The sequence below is a fragment of the Pipistrellus hanaki genome (genome assembly GCF_964339955.1).
Source record: "Pipistrellus hanaki genome assembly, chromosome: X".
NCBI lineage: Eukaryota > Metazoa > Chordata > Mammalia > Chiroptera > Vespertilionidae > Pipistrellus > Pipistrellus hanaki.
In genome coordinates this window covers 180,149-206,017 of record NC_140524.1, presented here as the reverse complement: position 1 = coordinate 206,017, position 25,869 = coordinate 180,149, and the positions used below count along the sequence as shown (strand labels likewise).

Here is a 25,869-nt window from a genome sequence, read left to right as displayed (position 1 = left end):
ATGTTGTAGTTCCTTCTTATCTTTTCAGACTCATACCACTCCCTTGTGCTACAGGCATGTTGATTGCCTTTCAGCTTCTTGACTATGCTATGTTTTTTCTTGATTCAGAGCTTTTGTATGTACTGCTGATTCTGCTTAGAAGATTCATTGCTCCCTTCTTGTAGCTAAACTCTAATCATCGCTTATGCTCCAGTTTGAAAGCCTTCCATAATTCCCAGACTAATGGGAGATCCTTCTCCTCTATACCCATCCTGGAACCTTTCCCTTTACTTTTGCTTCCATGGTACTTACCCACTTAAGATGAAGTTTATGAAGGAAGCGCTTGAGGAGTGAAGGTTCTCTATGGCAGTGGGATAAGTGACAAGATTACTACTCATCATTGTGGGACCACTTATATAGATGACACCCAGTATTGGTATAGGGCAGTGTTTTTCAACCTTTTTTTGGGCAAAGGCACACTTGTTTCATGAAAAAAATCACGAGGCACACCACCATTAGAAAATGTTAAAAAATTTAACTCTGTGCCTATATTGACTATATATAAAGTAATTCTCTTGAATAGGAATCAAATAAACACAAAGAAAGTATTTTATAATTACTTTATTATGAAATATTAAGTAAACAAAATAGTGAAAAATTATAAAATTCTTGTCTTGTTTGCACCTACGGCACACCAGGCAACATCTCGCGGCACACTAGTGTGCCGCGGAACAGCGGTTGAAAAACGCTGGTATAGGGGTTAGTTGGCAGAGTTGGTTTATGGCATTTCCATCAGCAATGTTTCACATCCTAGGAGCAGAACTAGTAAAAAAAAGACAGCTGGATTGATTTTTGCCTGTATTTTTCTATCAGTGGTGATTTTGTCCCCCAAGGCACATGGCAATGTTTGGAGACATTTTTGATTGTCACAACTGCAGAGGTGGGGTATTCTATGGGCATTTAGTAGATAGATGCCAGAGATGTTGCTAAACATCCTACATAGGACAAACCCACACAGTCAGCCTGAATGTCAGTAGTGCCCAGGTTGAGAATTCCTGATTCAATCAATGAATTGAGATAAAAAGGAAATTGTTTGTATTTGGATGTAGGGGATCAGAATACAAAACTCTTTCCCCTTGAGAAGATGATATATATCATGAGATCTCATGCTAGATTGCTGCTGCTCTACATGAGGCCTCACACAACTGAGTTTCAACTTTTAAACCACGAAGGGTTTAATGACATATTCTCAGAGTATCTATTACCTAATGTTATGTGCAAGACCACAGAGAGCATAGAGAGTATTGAAACATTAATGCATCAAGTAAAAGTGAATGCAGAATGTGTGTGGGGGGGCATTAGAATTGCAATGCAAATTAATATATTAGTTTATTTACAGATGAAGTCATATGAGTAACACTTAAATAATTCTCTCTTCTTTGCATTTTAGATATAGGCCGAATGTATACTTTTGGAGATGGTCGATATGGGAAATTAGGACTTGGAATGGAGAATTTTACCAATCAGTTTGTTCCTACTTTGTGCCCTAATTTTTTGAGATTTAAAGTTTATTTGGTAAGGGTATTGCATTTCCTTGTTTATATTTTCATATTTCTTTATTTGAATCTTTCAGTATTTTATAGAAAATACATACTTTAATGAAATAATATCATGGCTATATCTAATATATATATATTCGTTTCCTAAAAGCCAAATGTCAGACATCATGTCACTCTGAAACTTTGTCCCTTTCCTAATTTTCCTCCTTTAACACCTTCTGTTTTGCCTTAATCTTGACTCTTCTATTTTAATTTCATATGTTTCTTTAAAACCAGGATTGTGCTATGCCTGACAGCTTTATGACTGGTATATTACCCAGCAGAGTACCTTACAATAGTCATCTATAAATATTTGTTGAATTAGATATTACTAAGACTTTCAAATTCTCCATAAGAGAAAACTCTGATAATTAATGAAGTTTTGAAAGTATGTTTTGTTGACCAAATGTTGTTTGGATAAGAAGGTACTGTTTCAGAGTTATCCCCAGCAGTCATTTTGTATATGTTGTTTCTAATACTTTTGCCAATTAAGAACTACAGACTTGAAAATTCTGTTTCTTTGGTGATGATTATATTACTTGAAATTTGTTCTCTAAAAACTCAGTACCTCATATTATGGAACATTTCTGTTCTTTGATTTAACCCGTTTAATGAACCCCTGCTCTACATAAGATACTGACTGAGTATAAGGAATAAAAAACATATAGTGATAAAGAAAATAATTAAATCCTTATTTACTGAGCTTATAGTCTTATAGGGAAGGTCATTTTTTAAAATGCTATGTACAATGTATAAATTTTAACTTTGAAAATAAAGGAAAGATTTGGAATATGCTATTCTTATGCCACCATGTACACTATAAAGTTGATAAAAATCTTTATGTTACAAATACTACACATGGTTTTTTAAACACTTTATTGAAAATTATTTATTTCTAAAAATACTTTATTGATTTTATTTTTCATTGTTCCATCATTTTAAATGCTTGCATTTTGCTCTAAGGACTTTAAAAAATATTCATGCAAAGAAAAAGGCTTGGTCCTGGCCAGTGTTGTTAAGTGGTTAGTGCACCTGCCTGAGCACCTAAGGGCCTTGGGTACAATTCCCATTAAAGAGCGTGTACATTCAATCCCCAGCCCTAGTCCAAGCATGTGCAGGAGGAATTTGACCAACCAATTTGTCTCTTTCACATCAGTGTTTATCTATCTATCATCATCTATCTCTATCTCCCCCCCATGCCTTCTTCCCTGCCTCCCTTCCACTCTCTAAAAATCAATGGGAAAAAAATATCCTCAGGTGAGGATTAACAACAATAACAAAAGGCTCAGAGACATGATTAGCCCATGAGACTGATTTATTCTTTTTCCAAGTTGAATTTTTCTGAATAATTTTTACAAGTAATTAACCTGTTGCTCTCAGATTAAAATAACATTTTCTAACTTGTAAGAATTATAACATTACATTTATTTTTTTCTCTGTACTATCAAATATAGTTTTTTCTCTATACTATATCAAATTGAAAGTGTGTAAAATAGTGTGTTAAATTTGTTCTAATTTTCAATTATAGTGTTTAAAGAATATGCATTTGATGGCTTGAACAACTCAGGGGTTAGGGGTACTGACCCTGCAAATTTGAAAATCCAGTCAAAGTCACATGTCTGGTTTGTGGGCTCAATCCCCAGTAGGGGGCGTGCAGGAGGCAGCCAATTCATGATTGTTTCTAATCATTGATGTTTCTCTCTCTCCCTTTTCCTTCCTCTCTGAAGTCAACTATATATATATATATATATGTTGTATATATATTGTATATGTATATTATATATATATATATACATACATATATATATATTTTTTAATCTATGTATAACTTTTGACTTTCCAAAAACTTAACTACAATCATCCCTTTATATCTGCAGGAGATTGGTTCCAGAACTTGCCACAGATAACCAAAATCCACAAAAGCTTGAGTCCTTTATATAAAGCTAGAGGCCTGGTGCATGAATTCTAGTTTTATCTCCAGCAGTCATTTTGTATCTGTTGTTTCTAATACTTTTGCCAATTAAGAACTTATTCTAATTGCATGGGTAGTGTCCCTCAGCCTGGCCAGCAATCAAAGCCTATCAGGGGGCCAGCCAGCCAGGAGGAAGGACCCCAGAGGTTGGCCAGACAGCCCTCCACCCCTTCCCATTGGGACCTGGGGGGAGAGACCACGGGAGGTTGGCCCACAGAGGGGAGGGGCTGTGGGAGATTGGCTGTGGGAGCACACTGACCACCAGGAGGCAGCTTTTGCATTGAGCATCTGCCCCCTGGTGGTCAGTTCTAGTCATAGTGACTGGTCATTCCAGTCGCTTGATCGTAATACTCACTTAGGCTTTTATATACCTATATAGATGGCTAGAACAATGCATACAGTCAACCCTCTGCATCTGCAGATTCCCAGCTGTGGATCGTAAATACTGTTTTCAATTCACAGTTGATTGAATCCACAGATGGTGAAACCCAGGGATATGGAAAGCCAACTGTCTATTTATTTCAAAAAATGAACATATAAGTGGACCTGTGTTGTTCAAAGATCAATTGTATATTACAATTTGTGTGTGTGTGTGTATGTGTGTGTGTGTTTGTGTGTGTGAGATAGAGAGAGAGAGAGTATGTATATGTCCAGAGAGAGAGTCATTCAGCATAGAAAATCTACCACTAAGTAAATGTTTTGTAGCTAAAAACTGTTAAAAGCCTACTTGTGTTTGAAGCCAGTGTCAATTAAGTTATCTGTCAATTTATGCTGCAGGTTGCCTGTGGTGGATGTCACATGGTAGTGTTTGCTACTCCACAACCTGTTATAGAAAAAATTGCACTTAGGGAAATTTGTGATTCTCGCAGACCTGCAGCAGCTTCTCGGTCCATCAGCGACCTGACCTCAGGAAACATACTGCATAGAAGTTTATCAGCACGTGTGCGTCGAAGAGAGAGGGTACGATTGTGGCCTAATCTATATAATAGTATTGTCTATTACTACAAATAAAACTGGAAGAAAAAGATCCATTTTCTTTTTAAATCTATGAAGGGACTTGCCAGAAACATTTACTAAATAAAATTATTAGAATTGAGGGCTTATAAGCTTTTAAAGGAAACTCATTTAAACTGTTAAACATACAAATTAGAAAATTCAAATTGCTAATATCACACTGGATTAAATGCTGAGAGTTGTTTTCTCAACTGCATGTGAATTGACTTTTACTTTGCTTTTATCTTTTAGTTATACATACCTCATGAGCAGTGGAAAGTTATATGTTATAAACAATGAAATATGGAAAACAAAGAATATGTTAAGGTCTTCAGTTTGAGAAAGGGGATATTTTTTCAGTTAAATTTAGAGAGTCTTTTTCTGGGCTTTAAAATTATTTCTATGATACTAAAAAAATTTTATTATATTTTTATTGATTTCATAGAGAGGTAGAGAGAGATAGAAACATCAATGGTGAGTGAGAATCATTGATGGCTGCCTCCTGCATGCCCCCTACTTGGGATCGAATCCAAAACCCTCGCTAGCATGTACCTTGACTGGGAATCGAACAATGAATTCCTGGTTCATAGGTCTATGCTCAATCACTGACCCACACTGACCAGGCGAGACATTCCTTTTTTAAAAAATTGGTTTAAGTTGCAAAGTGAATTTCTTTTGAGGTAAAAGGTTTAGTTTGACTTTTTATTATGAAAAGTATATATGGAAAGATTGAGATATATCCCATAAACATTTTGTAGTTGTTATTTATGTATTATGAGTAATTTTTTATTTCTCAAGAAAGCAGAGAAAACAAAACAAACGTATCTTTCCCCATCATGTGAAAAATAGGCTTGCAAATTGACAATTTAGAGCAACTTTGATACAGAGACAACAAAACAAAACATTTTTGAGCCTTTTGGGATTATATCAAATGAATAGTGTGGGATGTTGGCCAACTTTGAATTCTCTCAATTGTTTTTAGCAACCATGGGGTATTTGATATCTGTTTTAAATGTATAAAACATCTAAGTTTATTTAACCTTTTTTTTAAGGAGAAATCCCCAGATTCTCTTCAAATGACTCAAATACTACCTCCAATTAAAGGGACTCTTGGGTCACCTGTTTGTTTCTCCCCAAGTTTAGTTCCTTTCTGCATATCTACAAATAATCTGTCAGGAAAAATGACTGAAAAGGAGGACTCCATGAAGCCCATGGAACCAGGTAATATTTGATACTCTGTCTGCTCTGAGAAAAAAACTGTAGCTTTTATTCCTGTTGTTTTCATATTTACCTTAAAATGTTTTCTTCAATTAAATTTTTTTTCTTCCTAAAGACTGACATCACTCATTTGAACTCAAATCCTAGAATGCTCTTACAAATAGCAAGCAGTGTTTGGCATGCATAGTACTTTAGCTTACATTGTCTCCTTTAAACCCTGAATCAAGTCTTTGAAATAGATAGGAGTTATATTCTTTACTTTTATAGATGAAAAGAGAAAGGCTTGAAGAGATTGAGTGACTTGTCCAAGATCAGTTTATAAATGAAGTGAATGGGTTTGAATGCAGGTCTTCTGGACCTGTGTGAAGTTCTGCATTTAGGTAGTATAGCATAGTGGTTAAGAACCTGGTATATGAAGTTAAATTGATTTGTGGCCTGATAACAGCTCTGATATTTATTAACTATGTGACTGATTTATAAGTCTCAATTTCCCTATCTTTGAGTTTAATAATACCTATTTTAGAGAGTTATTGTGACAGTTAAGTAAGGCATATAAAATACTTAGCATTTAGCCTAGCACCTCTATAAACCCCTTAGTAAATATATTCATGGTTATTATTAATACCTCCACCTCACTACCTGTTAAATATAGCTTTTATGTTTTAAATTGTAATCCCAGCTCTTTAGCTGTTACATACATCTTCTAAATAATTTTGTCTATAGATATTTGTGTATCTTACAAGTATATATATGTTACTTCAGGGCATGTGCTTGGATGATAGAGGCAGGACAAGAAGTGAAGACCAGGAGATCAGAGTAATTAGTAGGATTCTAATGAAGAAGATAATCTGGGCATTTGGGATTAAGGACTATGGCAGAGATAATTTTTAGTATTTTAGGGATCAGGGAGCTAGACAAAAAGTTAAGGTAATAAAAGATCAGAAATTCAGGTAAGAATTGTGGGCCATGATAATGAGATAATATCTACAACTAGGACCTTGATAATGATCTGGTTTCCTGCATTTCACCCAGAATTTTTGGATGTTTTCTTTTGAAACTAAAAAAAATCAGTGGCACTCTTCAGTCCTGTACATAGGAAAAGTAGATTCTGACAGCAGTATGTACAAGGAAAAGAGAAGTTTATGGTTTTGAGAAATTGTTTTCCATTTCAAGATTTGAATATGAAAGTATAGAGAATTTGTAGCTAGATCAAAAGAAAAAAAATTCCTTATCTTTTTGTGACTGTTTGCTAAAGCTGTCTTAGTGAAAAGTATTTTGAATGTTGTGTCCAACATATTATGTGACTTTTTCTTAGTTTATTTGCAGACTTCAGTGTTTATCATAGAGGAAAGGTGATCTTGGAAGACCTTGTTGAGAAGATGACAATTAAGCTAAAACAGAGGATAAGAAAGAAAGTCACAGAAAGAAAGAGAGTATATGTATTCCAGGCAAAGAAAATAGCATACATAAATATTTGGAGGCCGTTTTAAGAAAAGGAAAGACAACCATTGGGGCTAGAGATTGAGGTTAAAAAGCAGGACGAGATGATTTTGGAAACAGACACAGTGACAAATTATTCGTGGTTTTATAGTCCATGACAAGCCAATTTTACTTGACTGGGTTTTTTTATTTGTTTTGAGGGTATCCAAAGGAAAAAAGTTTATTAAATGCCTCCCCTGTGTCAATTTTCTTTATTGTTGAAAGTATTATAGATATCCTTCCCTTTTATCCCCATTGACCCGCATCTACCCCACTCCTGCCCACCTCCCCAAGCCTTCACCACACTATTGTCTGTCCCTGGGCTATGCATATCTATATATATAAAAGGCTAAGTGACTGTCCGACCGGTAGCTATGACACACAATGACCAACAGGGGGCAGGTGCTTCAACTGGTAGCTATGGGACACACTGACCACCAGGGGGCAGATGCTCAATGCAGGAGCTGCTGAGCTGTGGTGACTTGGCAGTGGTGGTTCTCGGGTGACACACCCCAGAACCAGAGAGAAGAGAGCCTGATTCTCAGGTGGGTCACCTGAGAACCTCCATTCTTCAATCCAGGACCCCTTGGGGGATGTCAGAGAGCTGGTTTTGGCTCGATCCCCACAGGCCAGGCCAAGGGCCCCACTCATTCTGCAGATGCCCTTCAAGCCCTGGTGCCATCCTAGGTGTGGGTGGTTGGGGAAGGGCCACAGGAGGTTGGCTCCTGGGTGTGTCCAGCCCATCTCACCCAGTCCTGCTCCGCTGGCCACCTTCTAATTAATTTCCTTTCCATGTGCACCATGGGCACTAGCAGTCCTATATAATAAAAGCCGAATATGTTAAGTGTCTAACCATTCAACCAGTTGCTATGTTGTGCACTGACCACCAGGGGGCAGACACTCCGACCAGTAGGTTAGCTTGCTGCCGTGATCTGGCCAATTGAGACTGGGTGAGACAGGCCAGACACGCCCTAGAACCCTCCCACAGCTCCTCCCTGGCTGACCAAACTCTGGCAATCCCTCCCTGGCCAGCCGGCTGCAATAGGTCCTGAACAGGACTGGACAAGACAGGCCAGATACACCCTAGAGCCCTCTCAAGGTCCCTCCCTGGCCCCGGTCATGTACCAATGGGGTTCCTCGGCCTAGCCTGCACCCTCTCGCAATCCAGAACCCCTCACGGAATACCAGTTTCAGCCCAATCCCCACAAGCCAGGCTGAAGGACCCCACCAGTGCATGAATCCATGCACTGGGCTTCTAGTTTAAAAATGAACATTAACTTGCACATGCACAATACATATAAAAACTCTCTGGTCCCAATCACACACATGTGTTTCAATCTGTCATTGTCAATCATGAATTTGGTTGACACTTCTATTATAAAGGGCGAATAGCCACATTAAAATATTTCTTTTAATTAATTTCCTTTCAATGTGCATGAATCCATGCACCAGGCCACTAGTATGCATATAAGTTCTTGGGTTAATCTCTTCTTGTCCTTCCTCCCCCGCCCCTTCCCTCCAAGATTCATCAGTCTGTTCCATGTTTCAATGCCTGTGAATCTAGTTAGTTCATAATTTATTTTGTTCACTAGATTCCACATATAAATGAGATCATTTGGCATTTCTCTTTCTCTGCCTGGCTTATTTCACTTAACATATTAATATCCATGACCTTCCATGGTGTCTCAAAGGGTAAGAGATCCTTCTTTTTTACAGCTGCATAGCGTTCCTTGGTATAAATGTACCACAGCTTTTTTATCCACTTATCTACTGATGGGCACTTGGGCTGTTTCCAGATGTTAGCTATTATAAATTGTGCTGCTATGACCATGGGGGTATGTCTATTCTTTCTGATTGGTGTTTTGGGATTCTTAGGATATATTCCCAGAATTGGGATCACTGGGTCAAATGGCAGTTACATTTTTAATTTTTGAAATTGTTTTCTATAGTGAGTGTACCAGTCTGTATCCCCACCAATAGTGTACTAGGGTTCCCTTTTCTCCACATCCTCACCTGCACTTGTTTGTTGATTTATTGATGGTAGCCATTTTTTAAGTTCGATTTAAAGTCATTAGAGGATTTTAAACAGTAGAGTCAGGTGCTCCAACCTAACTTAATTTTAAGATGATGGCTTGCCTCTGTGTGCGTTGTAGGGAGGCACAGACTAGAGCTAAGAATATATAGGAGCTTTTTGTAAGAGATAATGATGTGTGGACCAAGGTGTTTGCAGTGGAAATGAAGAGAAGGGGCAGATTGGGAGTACATTTTTTATGTACACCAACTGAACTTGCTAAACTTGTTATGGATTACATATAGATGTGAAGGAAAGGGAAGAATCAAGGATGATTCCTAGACAACCCTGAACTTGGTTGACAAATTTGAGGGGACAGGGAGATAAAATTGAGCTTGAGATACCTCTGAGACATCCCAGCAGAAATGTCAAGCAGGCAGTTGAAAAAGCCTAAAATTCAGAAGAAAGGTCTGGACTAGAGATATAAATTTGGAAACCATGAACATAGAGATGGTATTTACAATCCACGAATGCTGGTAAAAATCACTAATTAGAGAGTAGAAGAGGAAGAGAAGAGAGCCCAGAATTTAGTCCTGAGGATATCTAACATTTAGAAGGATTGAGGAGGAACACCTTCCTCAGCCTGCTCAGCCAGTTGGGTAGGAGGAGGGAAATTAGGGTAGAGTAGGGTCGTGAATTCAAAGTATTGTGCAAGGGCCAAGAAAAAAGAGCTCAAGGGAATAGCCCATGAATTTAACATCATGAAGATTAGATGATCTCATGGATTTAACATCAAGAGATTAAACTAGGGGAAGATCAGAGCAAAATCCAAAGTGTTAAGAATTGAGGTGTGAATGGGAAATGAAGAAGTATAGATAGGGGGTGTGGATAAATTCTTTTGCATATTTTGATCATGACAAGGAGCAGAGAAATAAACTGGCAGCTAGAGGGAAATGTGAAGTCATACTGACCACCAGGGGGCAGATGCTCAATGCAGGAGCAGAAACCATAGGCATGGAAACATGGAACAGACTGATGAATCTCAGAGGGAAGGGTGGGAAGATCTTATATGCACACTAGAGAGAGGCCCAATGCATAGGGTCCCTTGGCCTGCCTGTGGGGATTGGGCCAAAACTGGATCTCCGACATCCCCGGGAGAGTCCTGGATTGCAAGAGGTTGCAGGCCAGGCTGAGGGACCGCACTGGTGCATGAATCTGTGCACTAGGCCTCTAGTATTGAGTATAAACTAATTGAAAAACTAAAAAGTATAGCATCCAAAAAAATAATTAATAGTTGATATCTTGTGCATATATCCACACATGGAACCGACATAATTGATTAATCATTGGAAATGAATGAATTTATGAGGGGGATATCAGTGTGGACTAGCGTTTTTAGTGAAGACTTCATTAAGTGGTAAATGGGGGTATAACAACTAATAAAGATGTAAGGCAAATAGAGCTTATAACTTTTAATTATCTTTATGATATAACTAGTGGCCCAGTGCACAAATTTGTGCATGGGTGGGGTCCCTTGGCCTGGCTGGTGATTGAGGCTGATCAGGGCCTGTCTCGCCTAGACCCAATCAGGCCAATCAGGGGCCTGGAGGTTGGCTGGCCAGGGGGAGGGACCTCAGGAGTTTGGCCGGCCATGGAAGGTTGGCTATGGGAGTGCACTGACCACCAGTAGGCAGCTCCTGTATTGAGCATCTGCCCCCTGGTTCTCAGTGCACATCATAGCTACTGGTCAACCAGTTGATCAGTTGACTGGTCATAAAGGTTGCTTAGATTTTTATATATATAGATAACCTTGCAGTTTTCCATGAAAGTTTCTAGGTGCTTGTACTAGTTATCTGTTGCTACATAACAAATGACTCTGAAACTTACAGAGTTAAAACAGTACTCATTTATTATCCCACAGTTTCTGAGGATTAGGAATTTAGGAACAGTCTAGCTGAGTAGCTCTGGCTCAGGGCATTTCATGCATTGTAGACAGGCTGTCAGTCATCTGAAAACTGTATTGGGCCTCGCAAATCCTTTTCCGTGCTCACTCATATGGCCATAGTTAGGGGGCTTCACTTCCTTACCACATGGGCTTCTCCCTAGAGATGTTCACAACATGGCTTCTCCCAGAACAAGTGATCCAAGAAAGAAAAAAGATGTGGGACCAAGACACAACATCACAATTATGTCAGCTTTATTTTACAGGCCAGACAGATAAATCTTATAAAATATGTAAAGATACTAAACTGAGTTATGCATACCAGGAGGATATGGCTCATTGGGTCCCTTTTTGCAGACTCACTTCCACAGTGCTTGATACCTAGGTAGTATTGATCCCAAAGGAACAGTGTTTTCTTGTTCATATGGATGCAGTATTTATTATCTCATCAGTGTCAAAACCTTCAATTTTTCAAAAAGAAATTTTGAAACCATTTATCACTGGAATGAATACTGTTCAGTTCCCTTAATACGTGGTAAAAGGACCTTCCATAAAATTATATCTGCACTTTATATTACAGAATAATTTCTGTTTATTATCCAGCTGTCTTTCACTTTTCCTTTGAAGTCTTTTTTTTCACTTTTATCTTTTAATCATTCAGATTATTTTCAAGATAAAATGACCAAAGTGAACGATATAGACAGCTCATCAGTGGATTCAAAAAGCCTTGGAGAAACTACTGATGTATTAAATATGGTAATGGTTTTCTTATTTATGTATCTAGATATAAGTTTGAATTTCTGTTCATCAGGTATTTGTATGTATGTATATATTTTCTATACTGTTCTGTTACATGTAAAGAATGCTTTTTGGTTTGGTTTCCTTTTGTTATTTTTAAATCAGGTTTATTGAGGTATAGGTTACATGCAATAAAATTCATTTCAATCCTCCCATTATAAGTATGCAATTGTGAGTTTATTATATTACTATCTGAACTGTATTGTATAATGTATATTAGAATGTATAAATATATAATTATATATAGTCTTCATTGTTTTTAGAACATTTATTTTTTATTTATTTCAGACACATATGATGAGCCTAAATTCCAATGAAAAGTCTTTAAAATTATCACCAATTCAAAAACAAAAGGTATAATACACAGTTATTTTTATTATGGTGGGTAAGAACAGTTTAAATTTTTTTTCTCTTTGAAATGTTTCTGAAAAGAACACAAGAAAGGTAAGCATTCACTTACTTTAGAATTGAAAAGAGAGGAATATAATGTAGATCACCTTAATTTGGGCTTGTTCTGTTGGTGTGTATTTTCTGTGGTGCAACAAGAATGACAGAACTCCAATGCTGAAGTTTGCTCTGTACAGTCACTTAAGTCAGAATAGCCATAATTTCTTGTCAGAAAGGCAAAAGATTATTGTTGTAGTTCTTAAGCATTGGAAGAGCCTACTGTTTATCAGCATGGCTCTCTGACTTTACTTGAGTATTGCTTTGCTATTGCTTTAGATAAGTAACTGTGCTGACCTTACAGAATTATATTGACATCTTTTGTATAGTTTTAGTGAAAATATTTAATTGCTTTCCAATGTTTGGAATGGGCTTTAATTTATCAAGGAATTGGTAGCATAAAAACAAGATTAAACATTTGAAAATTAGTCAGAAACTGTGCATGATTGATAAAAAAACAGACCTTTAATGAATAACAAGTGAATAGCAAGAGGAAGGAATAGTCTGGTTATCACAGCTGTAGAGAGATAAAGGCCTCCCCTGAAATCTCTTGCTTTTCCTAGTTTTATGGACCAGTGGGGTTAAAGTATGAGGAGTTTGGAAATTAGAAGAATAAAATAGAGAAATATAAATTGAAGGAAAAAGGCTATAGAAAACATTTCATTTATATTTTTAGTGCCATTTACACATTGTTAGGCTAAAATTCATTAAAAATAACTGAAATGCAAGAGCATCTTGCTAAACTATAAACATTTAGTGTTAATCTTCGTTAGGTTTATCTTTATTTTACCTACAGAGATAAGGTCAATAATAGATTTTTTTTTTCCTATATGGGAGAGCTGTTCTAACACAGTGGTGGAAGCTCAGTGAATGTTGACTGATTCTGACCTCCGAGCTTTTCTGTGTTTTTCCTTCCTCTTATCTTAGACTTTGGGCTCTACCTCTTTTGTGTTGTTATTTTACTCTGGGGAATTTAGGAATCATTTCTGGCACATGGGCCTCTGTCTCTCTCAGGGCTCATGAAAGAATGATGACTTTCTAAAGAATAGCACCTAGAACAGATAAAGATTTCCTTTTTAATTGATATTATATTTTATACTTCACATACTCTTTTTTTTCTTTATTGATTAAGGTTCATATACTTTTTTAAATTAGAAGCCCTACCAGGCTTACTTTGGTAAATAAAAAGAAATTTATTATAGTATTTCTATATATTAATTTTTAACTTGTGCTTTTTAAATAATTTCTTTAGCAAAAGAAAAGTATGACCTCTTTCTGGGTCTAATAATCATCACAATTTATAAAACTTGATTTAGTGAGGTTTTACTACCAGAGATTCAAATTAATGAAATATTCAACCTATTAGCTTATAAATTTAGGTTAACAGTTTTAATTTTGCCTTATTTCATCCAGCAGGAAATTAATTTCAATTCTTTTTTTAAAACACCTTTTTTCTTATTGGTTTCAAAGAGGGAGAGAAGGAAAGAGATAGAAACATCAATGATAAGAGAGAATCATTGATTGCCTCCTGCACGCCCTAAACTAAGGATGGAGCTTGTAGCCTGGGCATGTGCCAGACCAGGAATTGAACCATGACCTCCTGGTTCACAGGTCAATACTCAACTACTGAGCCATGTTAGCCAGGCTTCAATTCTTAATGTATTATTCAAATATCAATGTTTAATTTTATAGTTTTAATTAAAATCTTATATTTTAACCTTAAGTATTTTTCTTGCTGTGGTTTTTTTAGGTATGCAAATTATTATAATTAAAGAATACAATAAGAGGGTCAAAATTTTGAAAACAAGATTTTGTTTTGAAAAGAAAAATATATTTATTATTATTTAGTATATATTTAAAGATTTCAATTTTCAGTTTTTATCCCAGCTATTTTTTTCTATTTTCTTTTCCCCCCAATTTTTAGAAATTTCACATTTTCATTTATTTTCTCTAATTTTGTGATATTTATGGAATTGAAAGACCAATCAAAATTTGATAATTAAAACAATAAGAAAGGTAGAAAAAAACTGAACTGCACTGCATGCAAGAGAAGTATACATTTTATACAATATTTTGCAAAATCAGTCTGAAAATGTATTATATTTAAGAATTTATTAAGATTTAGAAAAGGGTCAGAGAATAAATATTGATGGTACTGCAAGTAATGGCAAAATTAAAGCAAGCAGTAAGAATTTGAAAGTTAAATATAGAAAAATGTTTCTAAATCAAAATGAGATGTACCATAGACTTAGAGAGCAGCATAAGTTATCCCCAAAGAAAATAAAATCTGAGCAAAATGTTTGGTAAAACTGGACATTTTTGTTCTCTTAGTGAAATGGATAATGCAAAATTTTGGCAGTTTTTGTAGTAAATAAGTTACCTTTGTTAATTAATAGTAGTATGACAATTACTTCAAAAAATTTACAGAAACAAGAATCAGTTGAGAAATTGAAGCAGCAAACAGCTCATACTGAAAATGATGATAGCGATGAATATGAAAGTGAAGAGATGTCTCAAAAAATGAAAGAAGGAAAAGCATATAAACAAATTTTGGCTAAAGGAACATTCATGGTACCAACAACTGAGAAGCTGGAAGCATGTTCAGATAAGGATGTAGGTCATGACTCAGGACAACCTGAGTCTCAGGCTGATACCAATGAGAAGGGCTTGCAAGAAGAGACACTTATATTTAAAAATAAACATAGCATTTACTCACTTGATGATAAGGAAATAGAAAATAAAAGTGATGGAGAAGGCAGTCAGAAAGATTCAGAAGAAGGAGAAATGGTCTCTGAGAAGGAAACTAAGCTGGCAGAAATGGCAGGTCTGAAGGATATAAGAAAAAGTGAAGAGAATATAAATGATATTAACAGATTCTTTGATGAATTACCAAATGAAGTCATGAATATTGATGAGGATATTGAAGAAAATAATTTTGTTAAAGAAAGGAACAAGCAAGATGGGATCTTTGACAATGAAAGAGTATCTATAGAGGAGCCATGTAGTTACTTGGAAGGTGAATGTGAAAGTCAGCACAGTGCAACTGATGACTTTGAGCTTCCTGAGTCAGTAGAATGCAGTAGTGGAGAAAAAGATGATGATGAAATGGAAACTGACCAAAACTTATGGTATAGCAGAAAATGTATTGAACAAGAGGAAGATACTGAACTCAAAGTACCCGAATTCATGGCAAAATATGATTTTAAGTCTGACCACTTGCCAGAAATTCCAGAGGAAGAGGAAGGAGCAGAGGATTTAGAAGGAAGTGGAATACAGGAGCAAGAGGTAGAGGGAAATGTGGAGATGCCTGGAGGAAAGGAGAAGGAGGATGAGGGAGCAGAGATCCTATCAGATGACCTTACAGACAGCGCAGAGGTGAGTGAAGGCAATGGAAAGTCAGGGGGGAAAGCAAATGTGTGTAAAGGTGGATGTGAGGGAATCTGTAAGCAGAGTAATTCAAAAGTGGAACAGGGGCAAAGTAAAGAGGGAAAAGAGGAAAAAAACAAAGGAAGAGGAGAAATGGAAAGCCAGGGTAAGGGAAAAAACAATTTAGAAGAGAAGAAAAAACAGGAGCAAAAAGAGAGGAAACAAGGCCATCAGAAGGAAGCAAACAAAGGGATGGAGATTGGGGAAGGGGAGGAACAAGGAAAGGGGGAAGGAGAGGAGGATAAGGAAGGGGGACAAGTGGGACAAGGGGAAGAAGACAGAGAAGAGGGAGAAGGGAAAGAAGAAGAGGAGGAAGGGGGGAAAGAGGAGGATGTAGAGATGAAAGGAGAAGGGGAAGAGGAGGAGGGAGGGGGGGAAGGAAAAGGAGAGAGGGAAGGGGCAAAAGGAAAGGGGAAAAGAGAGAGGGAGGAAGGAGAGGGAGAAGGGGAGAAAGGAGAGAGGGAAGAGAAAGGGGAAGGATATGGAGGAGGGGAGAAAGGAGAGAGGGAAGGGGAAGAAAGAGGGGAAGGGGAGGAAAGAGAGGAGGGAGGGGAGGATAAAGAGGAAAAAGGAGAGGAAGGAGAGGGGAAAGGAGTGGAAGGAGAGTGGGAAGGGAAGGAAGGAGAGGGGAGAGGGGAGGATGGAGAAGGTGAAGAGGAGGAAGGAGAGGGGGAAGGGGAGGAAGGAGAGGGGGGAAGAGAGGATGGAGAAGGCGAAAGAGAGGAAGGAGAGTGGGAAGGAGAGGATGGAGAAGAGGGAGAAGGTGAAGAGGAGGAAGAAGAGGGGGGAGGGGAGGAAGGAGAAGGGGAAGGAGAGTGTGAAGGAGAGAAAGGAGAGGGGGGAGGGGAAGATGGAGAGGAGGGAGGAGAGAAAGGAAAAGGTGAAGAGGAGGGAGGGGAGGAAGGGGAAGGGGAAAGAGATGGGGAAGGAGAGGAAGGAGAGTGGGAAGGGGAGGAAGGAGAGAGGGAAGGGAAAGAAGGAGAGGGGGGAGGGGAGGAAGGAGAGGGGCAAGGAGAGGAAGGAGAGTGGAAAGTGGAGGAAGGGGAGGGGGAAGGGGAAGAAGGGGAGTGGGAAGGGGAGGATGGAGAGGAGGAAGGAGAAGGTGAAGAGGAGGAAGAAGAGGGGGGAGAGGAGGAAGAGGAAGGAGAGGGGGGAAGAGAGGAAGGAGAGGGGGGAGGGGAAGATGGAGAGGAGGCAGGAGAGAAAGGAAAAGGTGAAGAGGAGGGAGGGGAGGAAGGGGAAGTGGAAAGAGATGGGGAAGGAGAGGAAGGAGAGGGGGAATGGAAAGAAGGAGAGGGGGGAGGGGAGGAAGGAGAAGGGCAAGGAGAGGAAGGAGAGTGGAAAGGGGAGGAAGGAGAGGGGGAAGGGGAAGAAAGAGAGTGGGAAGGGGAGGATGGAGAGGAGGAAGGAGAAGGTGAAGAGGAGGAAGAGGGGGGAGAGGAGGAAGAGGAAGGAGAGGGGGAAGGAGAAGAAGGAGAAGGGGGAGGGGAAGATGGAGAGGGGGGAGGAGAGAAAGGAGAAGGTGAAGAGGAGGGAGGGGAGGAAGGGGAAGAAGAAGGTGATGGGGAAGGAGAGGAAGAAGAGTGGGAAGGGGAGGAAGGAGAGGGGGAAGGGAAAGAAGGAGAGGGGGAAGGGGAGGAAGGAGAGGGGGGAGGGAAAGAAGGAGAGGGGGAAGGGGAAGAAGGAGAGGGGGAAAGGGAAGAAGGAGAGGGAGAAGGGGAAGAAGGAGAGGGGGTAGAAGGAAAGGAGGAAGGCCAGGAAAGGAAAAGGAAAGAGGGGAAAGTGGAGAAAAGGGAAGTGGAAGAAAACTGGAGGAGAAAAGGGAAGGAGGGAAAAGAGGACATTGAGAAAGAGGAGGGAAAATACCAGAAGACAGGCAATGAAGGGAGTGAAAGACTGGGAAAACAGGGTGAAGGAAAAGAGTCCAGAAAAGTGAGCAAACTCAAAGGATCTGTGAAATATGAGAGACATAAAACATATCAAAAAAAGTTTATTACTAACACAAAGGGAAAGGGGAAAGAACATGAAGTACAGAGGTTCAGAATGCCAGTGCATTCAAAGCAAGTTTTAGAAAATAGTTCTAAAATTTTTCTGAAACCACCAGGTTCCAAAAAATTCTGGAATAATGTGTTGCCACATTATTTGGAACTGAAATAACAAACTAAATTTGACCTGATTATTCCTAGACAAAATATTTGATTGTTTTACATGTAATAGTTACTCAATACATTTTATTAAATTGATTTTATGTCATGGTTACATTACTTGTGGTATAGTAACAAGTGATAAAGACAACACAAGGCACTGGTAAATTTTGGCTTCTTTTAAACTATTATATTGGTAAATGTTTTACCCAAATTATTACTCTATAATCAGAAAACATCAAAAGATCAAAGCTAATATAATTAACATTACATATTCCTCATTAAAGGTAGTTTTAGAAAATAGGAGTACACTATAAAAATATTTTGTTTGTATATACAAAAATAGCAGATCATTGGGGCTGTAAATTCATCTGATTTCTTAAATATTTAGCACACTTATTTTCAGTCTGATTATAATTGACCTACCACATAGAATAATTTTATAAAAATGGATGGTATTCAAAAGCCAACATGAAGAATTCACATTTTAAAGAAATACTAGTAGTGTTGTCTCTTCTACCTTTTATGTGTCCTTTTTGCAACAATCTACCAAGTGACAGTTGGATTCAGAGCTCAGATCTTAATAATGTAGTCTCTTTTAGTTACTGTCTAGACAAGTGGCAGTATATATCATGAAATGGAGATTAGCTTAAACCTATGATTAGGAAGTATGCAAAACTTTAAGTATTTCTTGGCCAGGCAAAGCTATTCATTAGGCCACAGTCTTCTCATCTGTAAAATAGAGTGGGTTAGATAATTTTATAACCATACTTCTAACCCTTAAATTATTTTATTCTTAGGCTGATTTACTCTATCATATTCATTGTTTGAATAAGACAGTTTTAAGAAAGAATTGCATTTTAAAATTTATCTAGTTTTCTATAAATTCTTATTCTTATATCTTAAAAAGTTATGACAGGTTTAATATTTCTTATCTTCTGTAATTCTGTATTTCTAAACTATAATTTCCACGCTTTAACTGTACTGTGAGAAACTTCATTCTCAGTAAGTATTTTTATGTACTTTCAATGTATTCTTCATTGACTATTCTATAATTCTGTTTGTTGTTTGTCAAATGTTTCAAGTAAAATAAAAATTAAATGTAAAAAGTCACTAATTATTTGTGAAAAGAGAAACTAATCTTAGATATTGAATTTTAGAGAGGCTAGATTTCTACTAGTGTAATTTCAATCTTCCCTTAACATTTTCAATGTAATGCAGCTTTCATAGCTCCCTTTTCAACTGATTTCCTTTTCCAATCCCTCCTATATCTTGGACATGAGAATTTCTTTTACATTCTTTTATCAAGAAGGATTTTGGAGTAGACTTCCTGTGAATTTTGTGTAGTTGAGTTCTTTGCACATTTGATTCTCCTTGAATGAGAAAGATTGTGAAGAGAAAGACCAGAATATGAAGTGAAGAAATTATAAGCTGTGTCTACCCTAGTATTTGAACTGACCAAGATAACAATTTTTTAATTATCACTTCTTACCCATTTCTTCACATTTCCCAGCCCAAAATCTTTTTGTGCTTCTTTAGAATCATTGATTTGTGTGGCATAGTATTCTTGTCAAAATACTGGCCTGGTTATTTATTTTCAGACCTGAATTAATACTTGGTTAAAGTAATTGGAATAACTAGTTCCTTCATTATGCTCTCCATCTGCTGGCCAGTCAAGCTTTTAATTGTAGTTATCAGTGATCATTTCTGAGGCAAGTGTGAGTAGTGTGTATAAAATCCATCTAGTTACAGTTTAAAATAATGACTGTAGAAGAAAACTAATATAAGGTAAGCTATAAAGGCATATGACCAAAGGATCTACTGCTGCTGAACATCAGCACTTGAGGTGAGTGCAATTGAAATGTCTGTTATTATTTCACTTAGAGATAAACTTGCTGTGCACATATAAAAAATAAAATGCTACCATGGAGAAAGGTGCTATAATCCCTTCATTCTTTCCATTATGAAAATTAAATGTGATATTATATGCCCAGTACCTGACACATAACTTAGCATTTGTTACATATTATTCATTCAACAAATATTTATATACCAAGCACCAAAAATAGAACAGTAGCTTCCCCAAATCAGGTGTATCTCAAGAAGTGAGAGCTACTTACAGTAAACCTTCTGTGGAATGTTAGGTAAGTATAGATTTCTTGAAAGAATACCAGATAAAAGGTGTTCCTTGACTCTGCCTTAACTGATGTTTTAACAATATCCTTTTGTATACCTTTGCTCCCATGTTCTTAGCCAGGACTGCCTGAAGATAAAAATGGGATCTTAAAAACCCATCTATGGCTTTCCCACATTAAATACCTTAATAAGAAGAAAATGCTTTTGTACCTTGGTTATAAAGAGAGTAAGGTGTGGCTCCCGATCTCAAGGAACTCTTGGTTGTATCTACAAGCTGACCAGAAAATTTACAAGTACAATAGAGTGCTTTAGGAGTGGCACTTCAGCTGCCAAAGAGAAAGTGTAGGAAAGGGCTTTCAAGGAGCAGTGATGAAATGGAAACTGAGTCATGAAAAGTGACTGTGGGGCAATGGCCCAAGGGGACAATTTTCATGAAAAATAAAGCCTAACCAGGAAAAAGGGGAGTGTGGCGAACAGGGCTTTCCAGGCTGATGGGAGCCATGAGAATGTTTTGTTATCAGTGCCACCTAGATTATCCTTTGGTTGTAGATAGAGAGGTGAAGGGCCTTATGTGTTTGTAAATGTTAAACAAGAGCAAGATGTGAACCCTTGGGCTTTTGTAACATCATTCTGCAGCAATACAGAGGGTGGATTGAAAAGGAGGAGGACCAGAGGTGTGGGTGTCAGGAGGCTGTTAACAGTAGACTAGGTAGAGACTGAAGTGCAGCTGGACTAGGGCAGTGGGGATGGAGAGTTTGGGGCATATATTGTGAGAGATGTAGAGATAGAATTGGAGGGCTTAGAAAAGTGATATAGTTTTGAGGGTGGGAAAAGGCCAAACTTTTCTTGTTTCTGGCCTGGAGAACTGGGTGGAAAGGTTTGGGGTTTGTTGATTCAGGAGATGTTCTGCAGATCTGGGTCTGGAGCTCCAGAGAGATTGCTGAGTATCACCAGCACATACTATATATGTAGTTAAAACGGTGGAGTTGAATGAGAGGCAGCATTCATAGTGTGAAAAGAACTGAAGACAAAATTCAGGGAAACTTCAGCAGGTAAAGGGAGGGTGAGAAAGGGAAATCTGAGAAGGAAGGTGGGTGGGAACACTTTCTAGGAAAGAGGTGCCGCCCAAACCACTGAAGAAGGAAGGTGAAGGCTGCGAGAGGGCCTGTGAGGACTCCCAGCAGAGGGTTGGGCAGAACCCATATTGCCAGCAAAGAGTATGCTCCAGGAAGTCTATATGTAGAGAAATATTAGAATTTGAAAAATAAATACCAGGCAAAGTGCTACTGGCATATTTCTCAATTGAGGAAGGGAGATATATGTTCCAGAAACTTTGGTACTCTGGGAAAAGAAAATCCTTAATGTTTACAGTGGCATATAAGGGTATGATGTTATCGAAGTGAGCTATCAACATAAGCTTCTGAAATACTTTAAATATCAGTGTGTGTGTGTGTGTGTGTGTATGTGTGTGAGGGGGATGGACCCTGAAGGCTGGCATTATGGTCCTCAATTTATGTGAGCAGAGTTTGGAAAAGAGCATGGGCTCTGCAGTCCAGTAAGCCTAAGTTCAAATCTCAGCCTTTCACACTTAATTAGCTCTGTGGACACTTGGAGAAGTTATATATACATATATTTGATTTCTGAGAGGAAAGGAGAGGGAGAGAGATAGAAACATCAATGATGAGTGAGAATCATGAATTGGCTGCCTCCTGCATGCCCCCTACTGGGGATCAAACCCGCAACCCTGGCATATGTCCTGACTGGCAATTGAACCCTGACCTCCTGGTTCATAGGTCAACACTCAACCACTGAACTGCACTGGCTGGGCTGGACAAGTTTTTTTCTTAACCTTTCTAAGCCTTATTCTCCTCTTTTAGAAAAGGAAAGAGATGGTCTTTTGATAATTAGTTAACACATGAAACATTTTTTGGGATAAGCAACAAAACCACTTGAATCTCCAAGTCACTGATTGATGTGCATGAGTTTTTTCCTATGGAACCTCACATTTGTTTTGATATAACACTAGAGGCCCAGTGCATGAATTCATGCATGGGAGGGATCCCTCAGGATGGTTTGTGGAGATAGGGCCCAGCTCATGTCCCCAGCCTCACAGCCTTGCAGCCCCACCTGGCACCCTGCATTGGCCTGGCGCCACCCCCTCACCCAGCCCCACCATCCCTCCTATGGGGCGATAAGTTGGGACTGCCCCCCCCCCCAGCTCCCTCAGTGCCTGGGAACTGGGCAGCAGCCCTCCCCCCAATCCCTGCCACCACCGCTAGTCACTGCAATCAAGCCCCCACTTGTACCCGCTTTGGCCTAGCGCCACCTACTCACCTGCTCCACCATCCCGCAATGGCCCCATTGGGACCCACAGCACCTCCACTGCCGCCCACAGTGCTAGTCACTCATGCCCACCATGTTCTGCGCCGCCCCATGGTGGTCAACACACATCATAGTGAGCGGTCTAATGACCCAAGGGGACAATTTTCATATTAGGTTTTTATTATATAGGATAGCAACTCCAAAAAAATTGGCTTATGGAAATAGATCTGGGGGAATGAAGTGGATTATAATAATGGTAACCCTTAACACGTTAAGCACCCAGCCTGTTTTGTCTTCTGGATGGAAAATATAGTGTCAGTCACCGGTGACTGGGCACTTAATGTGTTAAATTTGGGGTAGAGTGGAATTCTATCATTACATACCATACATGGGTCAAATATTGCCCCTCCACATTTGAAGAATGGTGAAAGGCTGACTGCACTCACATGGTTACCCTAAAATTTAGATGTTAGTGCTGTTATGGGAACCACAGATTTTTCTGTGTCCTAATGTTTTTATCAAAATAGTTAAAAAATAATTCACACATGAAATTTAATCATATCATACATTTGTTTAAGGTGAATAATATAAGTTTTTTTAAGGAAGAAGGGGGGAATAATAAAGAGTAAAAGTGAAAATGAGAATAAAGCTATGTACCAGCAAGATGTTCTATACCCTGAGCATTATATTTATTTTTTTCAAGTCTGCTAATAAAAGCCAAATTGTAATGTATTTGGTGGTCAAAATACAGATTAGGAATGAAATAAGGGAGTGGTATATACAAAGAAGGAAATGTTTAGAATTTATAAAGTAGTGTCATTAGAAGCCAACAATTGGGAAGTCATACTTGGCAGCCCATGGATGCAGTCTAGCCTGCAGACTTATTGTTTGGTATACATAAGCATGTGGCTCTGTTGCTAACCTTTAAATATCAGAAGATTTTATATTTAAAAGTGTTTTGTGGAGTTTTGTTAGAAACCTGAGGGCCTGTGAGCATTGTGCCCTGTGGGGGCTTTCCTCTTCTTCCCTGCCATTCTGGGTTGCTCCTGATAGGTGTGCCGCCCTCTTCCCTTGCTTTTTCTGTTTCCTGGGCTCCTGACAGAGAATAAAGGGATGTGTGCAATAGCATAGAACAAATGAGTGAACTTTTAAATGAACTGTTTTCTAGTAATAAGATCTGGGAAATTATGTCAAACAAATGTTAACACTAAGGATTCTTTTTATGGAAGGGCCTTTACAAAAGCACTTATATTTACATACAAATACTGTTTGCTTATGCTTTTTGCTTCACTGCTAATGTCATTTTCTCATTTTACAGATAGAGACTGTAAAGCACATTAATTAGGTGCCTTGCTCAGACTGTGACTAATGGAGAAAGGCTTGGAAAGCAGTGCTTAGGTCTTTGCATTTAATGCCCTTTCCCATCTCTACTGCTTCAGTGATTTCTAGTATAATTAAAACATGAACTTACATGTTAACTCTTCTTGTCTTAAAGAAACCTTGAAATTAAGATGAAAAGAAATATGCACTTCTCTACCTAATATGACTTAGATATAAAATTGTATGCTCTATTAGCCTATTTGGGGGGGGGGGGAATGTCTATACTATATGACATTAGCATAAAAGTTTATGCTTTATAGTATTTTTAAAGTTGAAAAAAACTCTTGTGAAGTTATACATACATCAGAAAGAATATAGCTCAGTGTATATCCCACAAACTGAACACACCCATATAGTTAACATCCAGATCAAGAGAAAGCACAGTGTTGGCTCCCCAGAAGTTTCCCTTCAACCCCCTTCCATAATTTCCTATCCCTCCTCCCAGGGTGACTATCCCTCCTCCCAGGGTGACCACTAGGCTAACTTCTGATGGCAATCTCTAGGTTTTAAAGCATGTAATATGATCATATTCTTAAGGAAACTGAAACCTTAAGAAGAATGTTTGTTTTTTTATATTTCCCATAAGAAATACAAAAAGCAATGCCCTGGGACAGACCAAAGGCTTCAGCTACCCATGCTGACTGACAAATGAAACAAAAACCCTTTTTGAAGGAGCCAGGCCCATTCACTTCTTTACTGTGATCTCAACACATATGCATTTCCACTGACCACTCAAGATTACCTCTTTACTTCTTATGTGGTTCTGGTGATAAGAATGTATTTAGCCCAGCCCGTGTGGCTCAGCAGTTGAGTGCTGACCTATGAACCAGAGGTCACAATTTGATTCCTGGGTTACAGGCTCGATCCCCGGTGTAGGGCTTGCAGGAGGCAGCCAATCTCATCATTGATGTTTCTATCTCTCTCGCCCTCTCCCTCTCTGAATCACCATATATACATATATATACACATATATACATCTATATATATGAAAGAATGTATTTAAACTTTATCTTTTCTTTTATAAAATGACTGTATTCTGCCAATCTCTCCTAAATTGTTTCAGTTTGAAGGTAAGTGCTGTATGTGATTTAAAGTAGTTGTCCAGATGTGTGTTGAATAATTTAAAATGTGCTTAATGAGTGCAGTTTTACAATTGATGTTGTGATTTGTAGTACAAGTGTCATTTTCTAAAAGCTTTCTCAAATTTAGAAAATGATGTAGTTCTAACAGTTCATTATCATAGATTTTCATAAAGTTAATGAGTAAAATTGTAGTTCATTATTAAAGAAATGGGTGTTTTATTTATTTATAAAATAATTTAAAGTTCTACGTTTTCTTTTATAATAGCATGATATCCTGTAGTTACATTAATGCCTTAACTAGCACAATTAGAATTGACCCAAATGCTAGATTAGCCAAACTCTGCAAGCAATGAGGACTTTGCTTGAGCGTAGCTCACTGACGCTCCCTCTGGGTATAGTAGGACTAAGTCTGAAATTCTGTCAGGAACACTGTTATTCCTGGTTGACCTTCATTTATATACACTTATGAATACATCTGTTTATGAGAAAAAGTCTTAAATCTAGTAATCTTGCTTCAAATTCCCTTCCAAAGTCAAGCTGTCTCTGATCATTTTAGCTATCCATAATGTACATTTGACTAGGCCTAATATATGTCATTCAGAGGGGATATCATATAGGAAAAGAGAAAGCCTTAGAAGTTCTTGGTAAATAATAGCTACCTTGTGTTAACCCTACACAACCTAAACATTTCTACCCTGGCACCCTGTTCTCTTCCTGCGTGCACTGCCTCATGACTTTTGACTAACCCAAATCAAGCCTTCCCAAAGTGACATCTGAAACTCTTTTTTAAATATCAAGGCTTCACTTCTGGATTGCTTGTCCTTGGTGGGAATGCTTTTAGGCCACAACTTTAGTGCTGCTGGCCTGCAGATCCCACTTAAATCTGTTACTAAGGGATCAAATATAAACATATCCTTTCCCTAGCCTTAACTCTCTAACATTTTT

The 25,869-nt window shown here is 38.2% G+C and overlaps 1 protein-coding gene across 3 annotated transcripts in view; it reads left to right on the top strand.

Moving 5' to 3' along the window:
* The window catches only part of RPGR (retinitis pigmentosa GTPase regulator), a 74,544-nt gene that overhangs the window by 27,085 nt on the left and 21,590 nt on the right, over nt 1-25,869 (top strand). For all 3 annotated transcript variants that reach the window (XM_084870680.1, XM_084870679.1, XM_084870681.1), the window contains exons 9-14: nt 1,430-1,554; nt 4,327-4,509; nt 5,595-5,763; nt 11,854-11,948; nt 12,279-12,344; nt 14,862-15,809. In XM_084870680.1, coding sequence (XP_084726806.1) covers nt 1,430-1,554; nt 4,327-4,509; nt 5,595-5,763; nt 11,854-11,948; nt 12,279-12,344; nt 14,862-15,809 — 1,586 coding nt within the window. The remainder of the gene's footprint in view (nt 1-1,429; nt 1,555-4,326; nt 4,510-5,594; nt 5,764-11,853; nt 11,949-12,278; nt 12,345-14,861; nt 15,810-25,869) is intronic.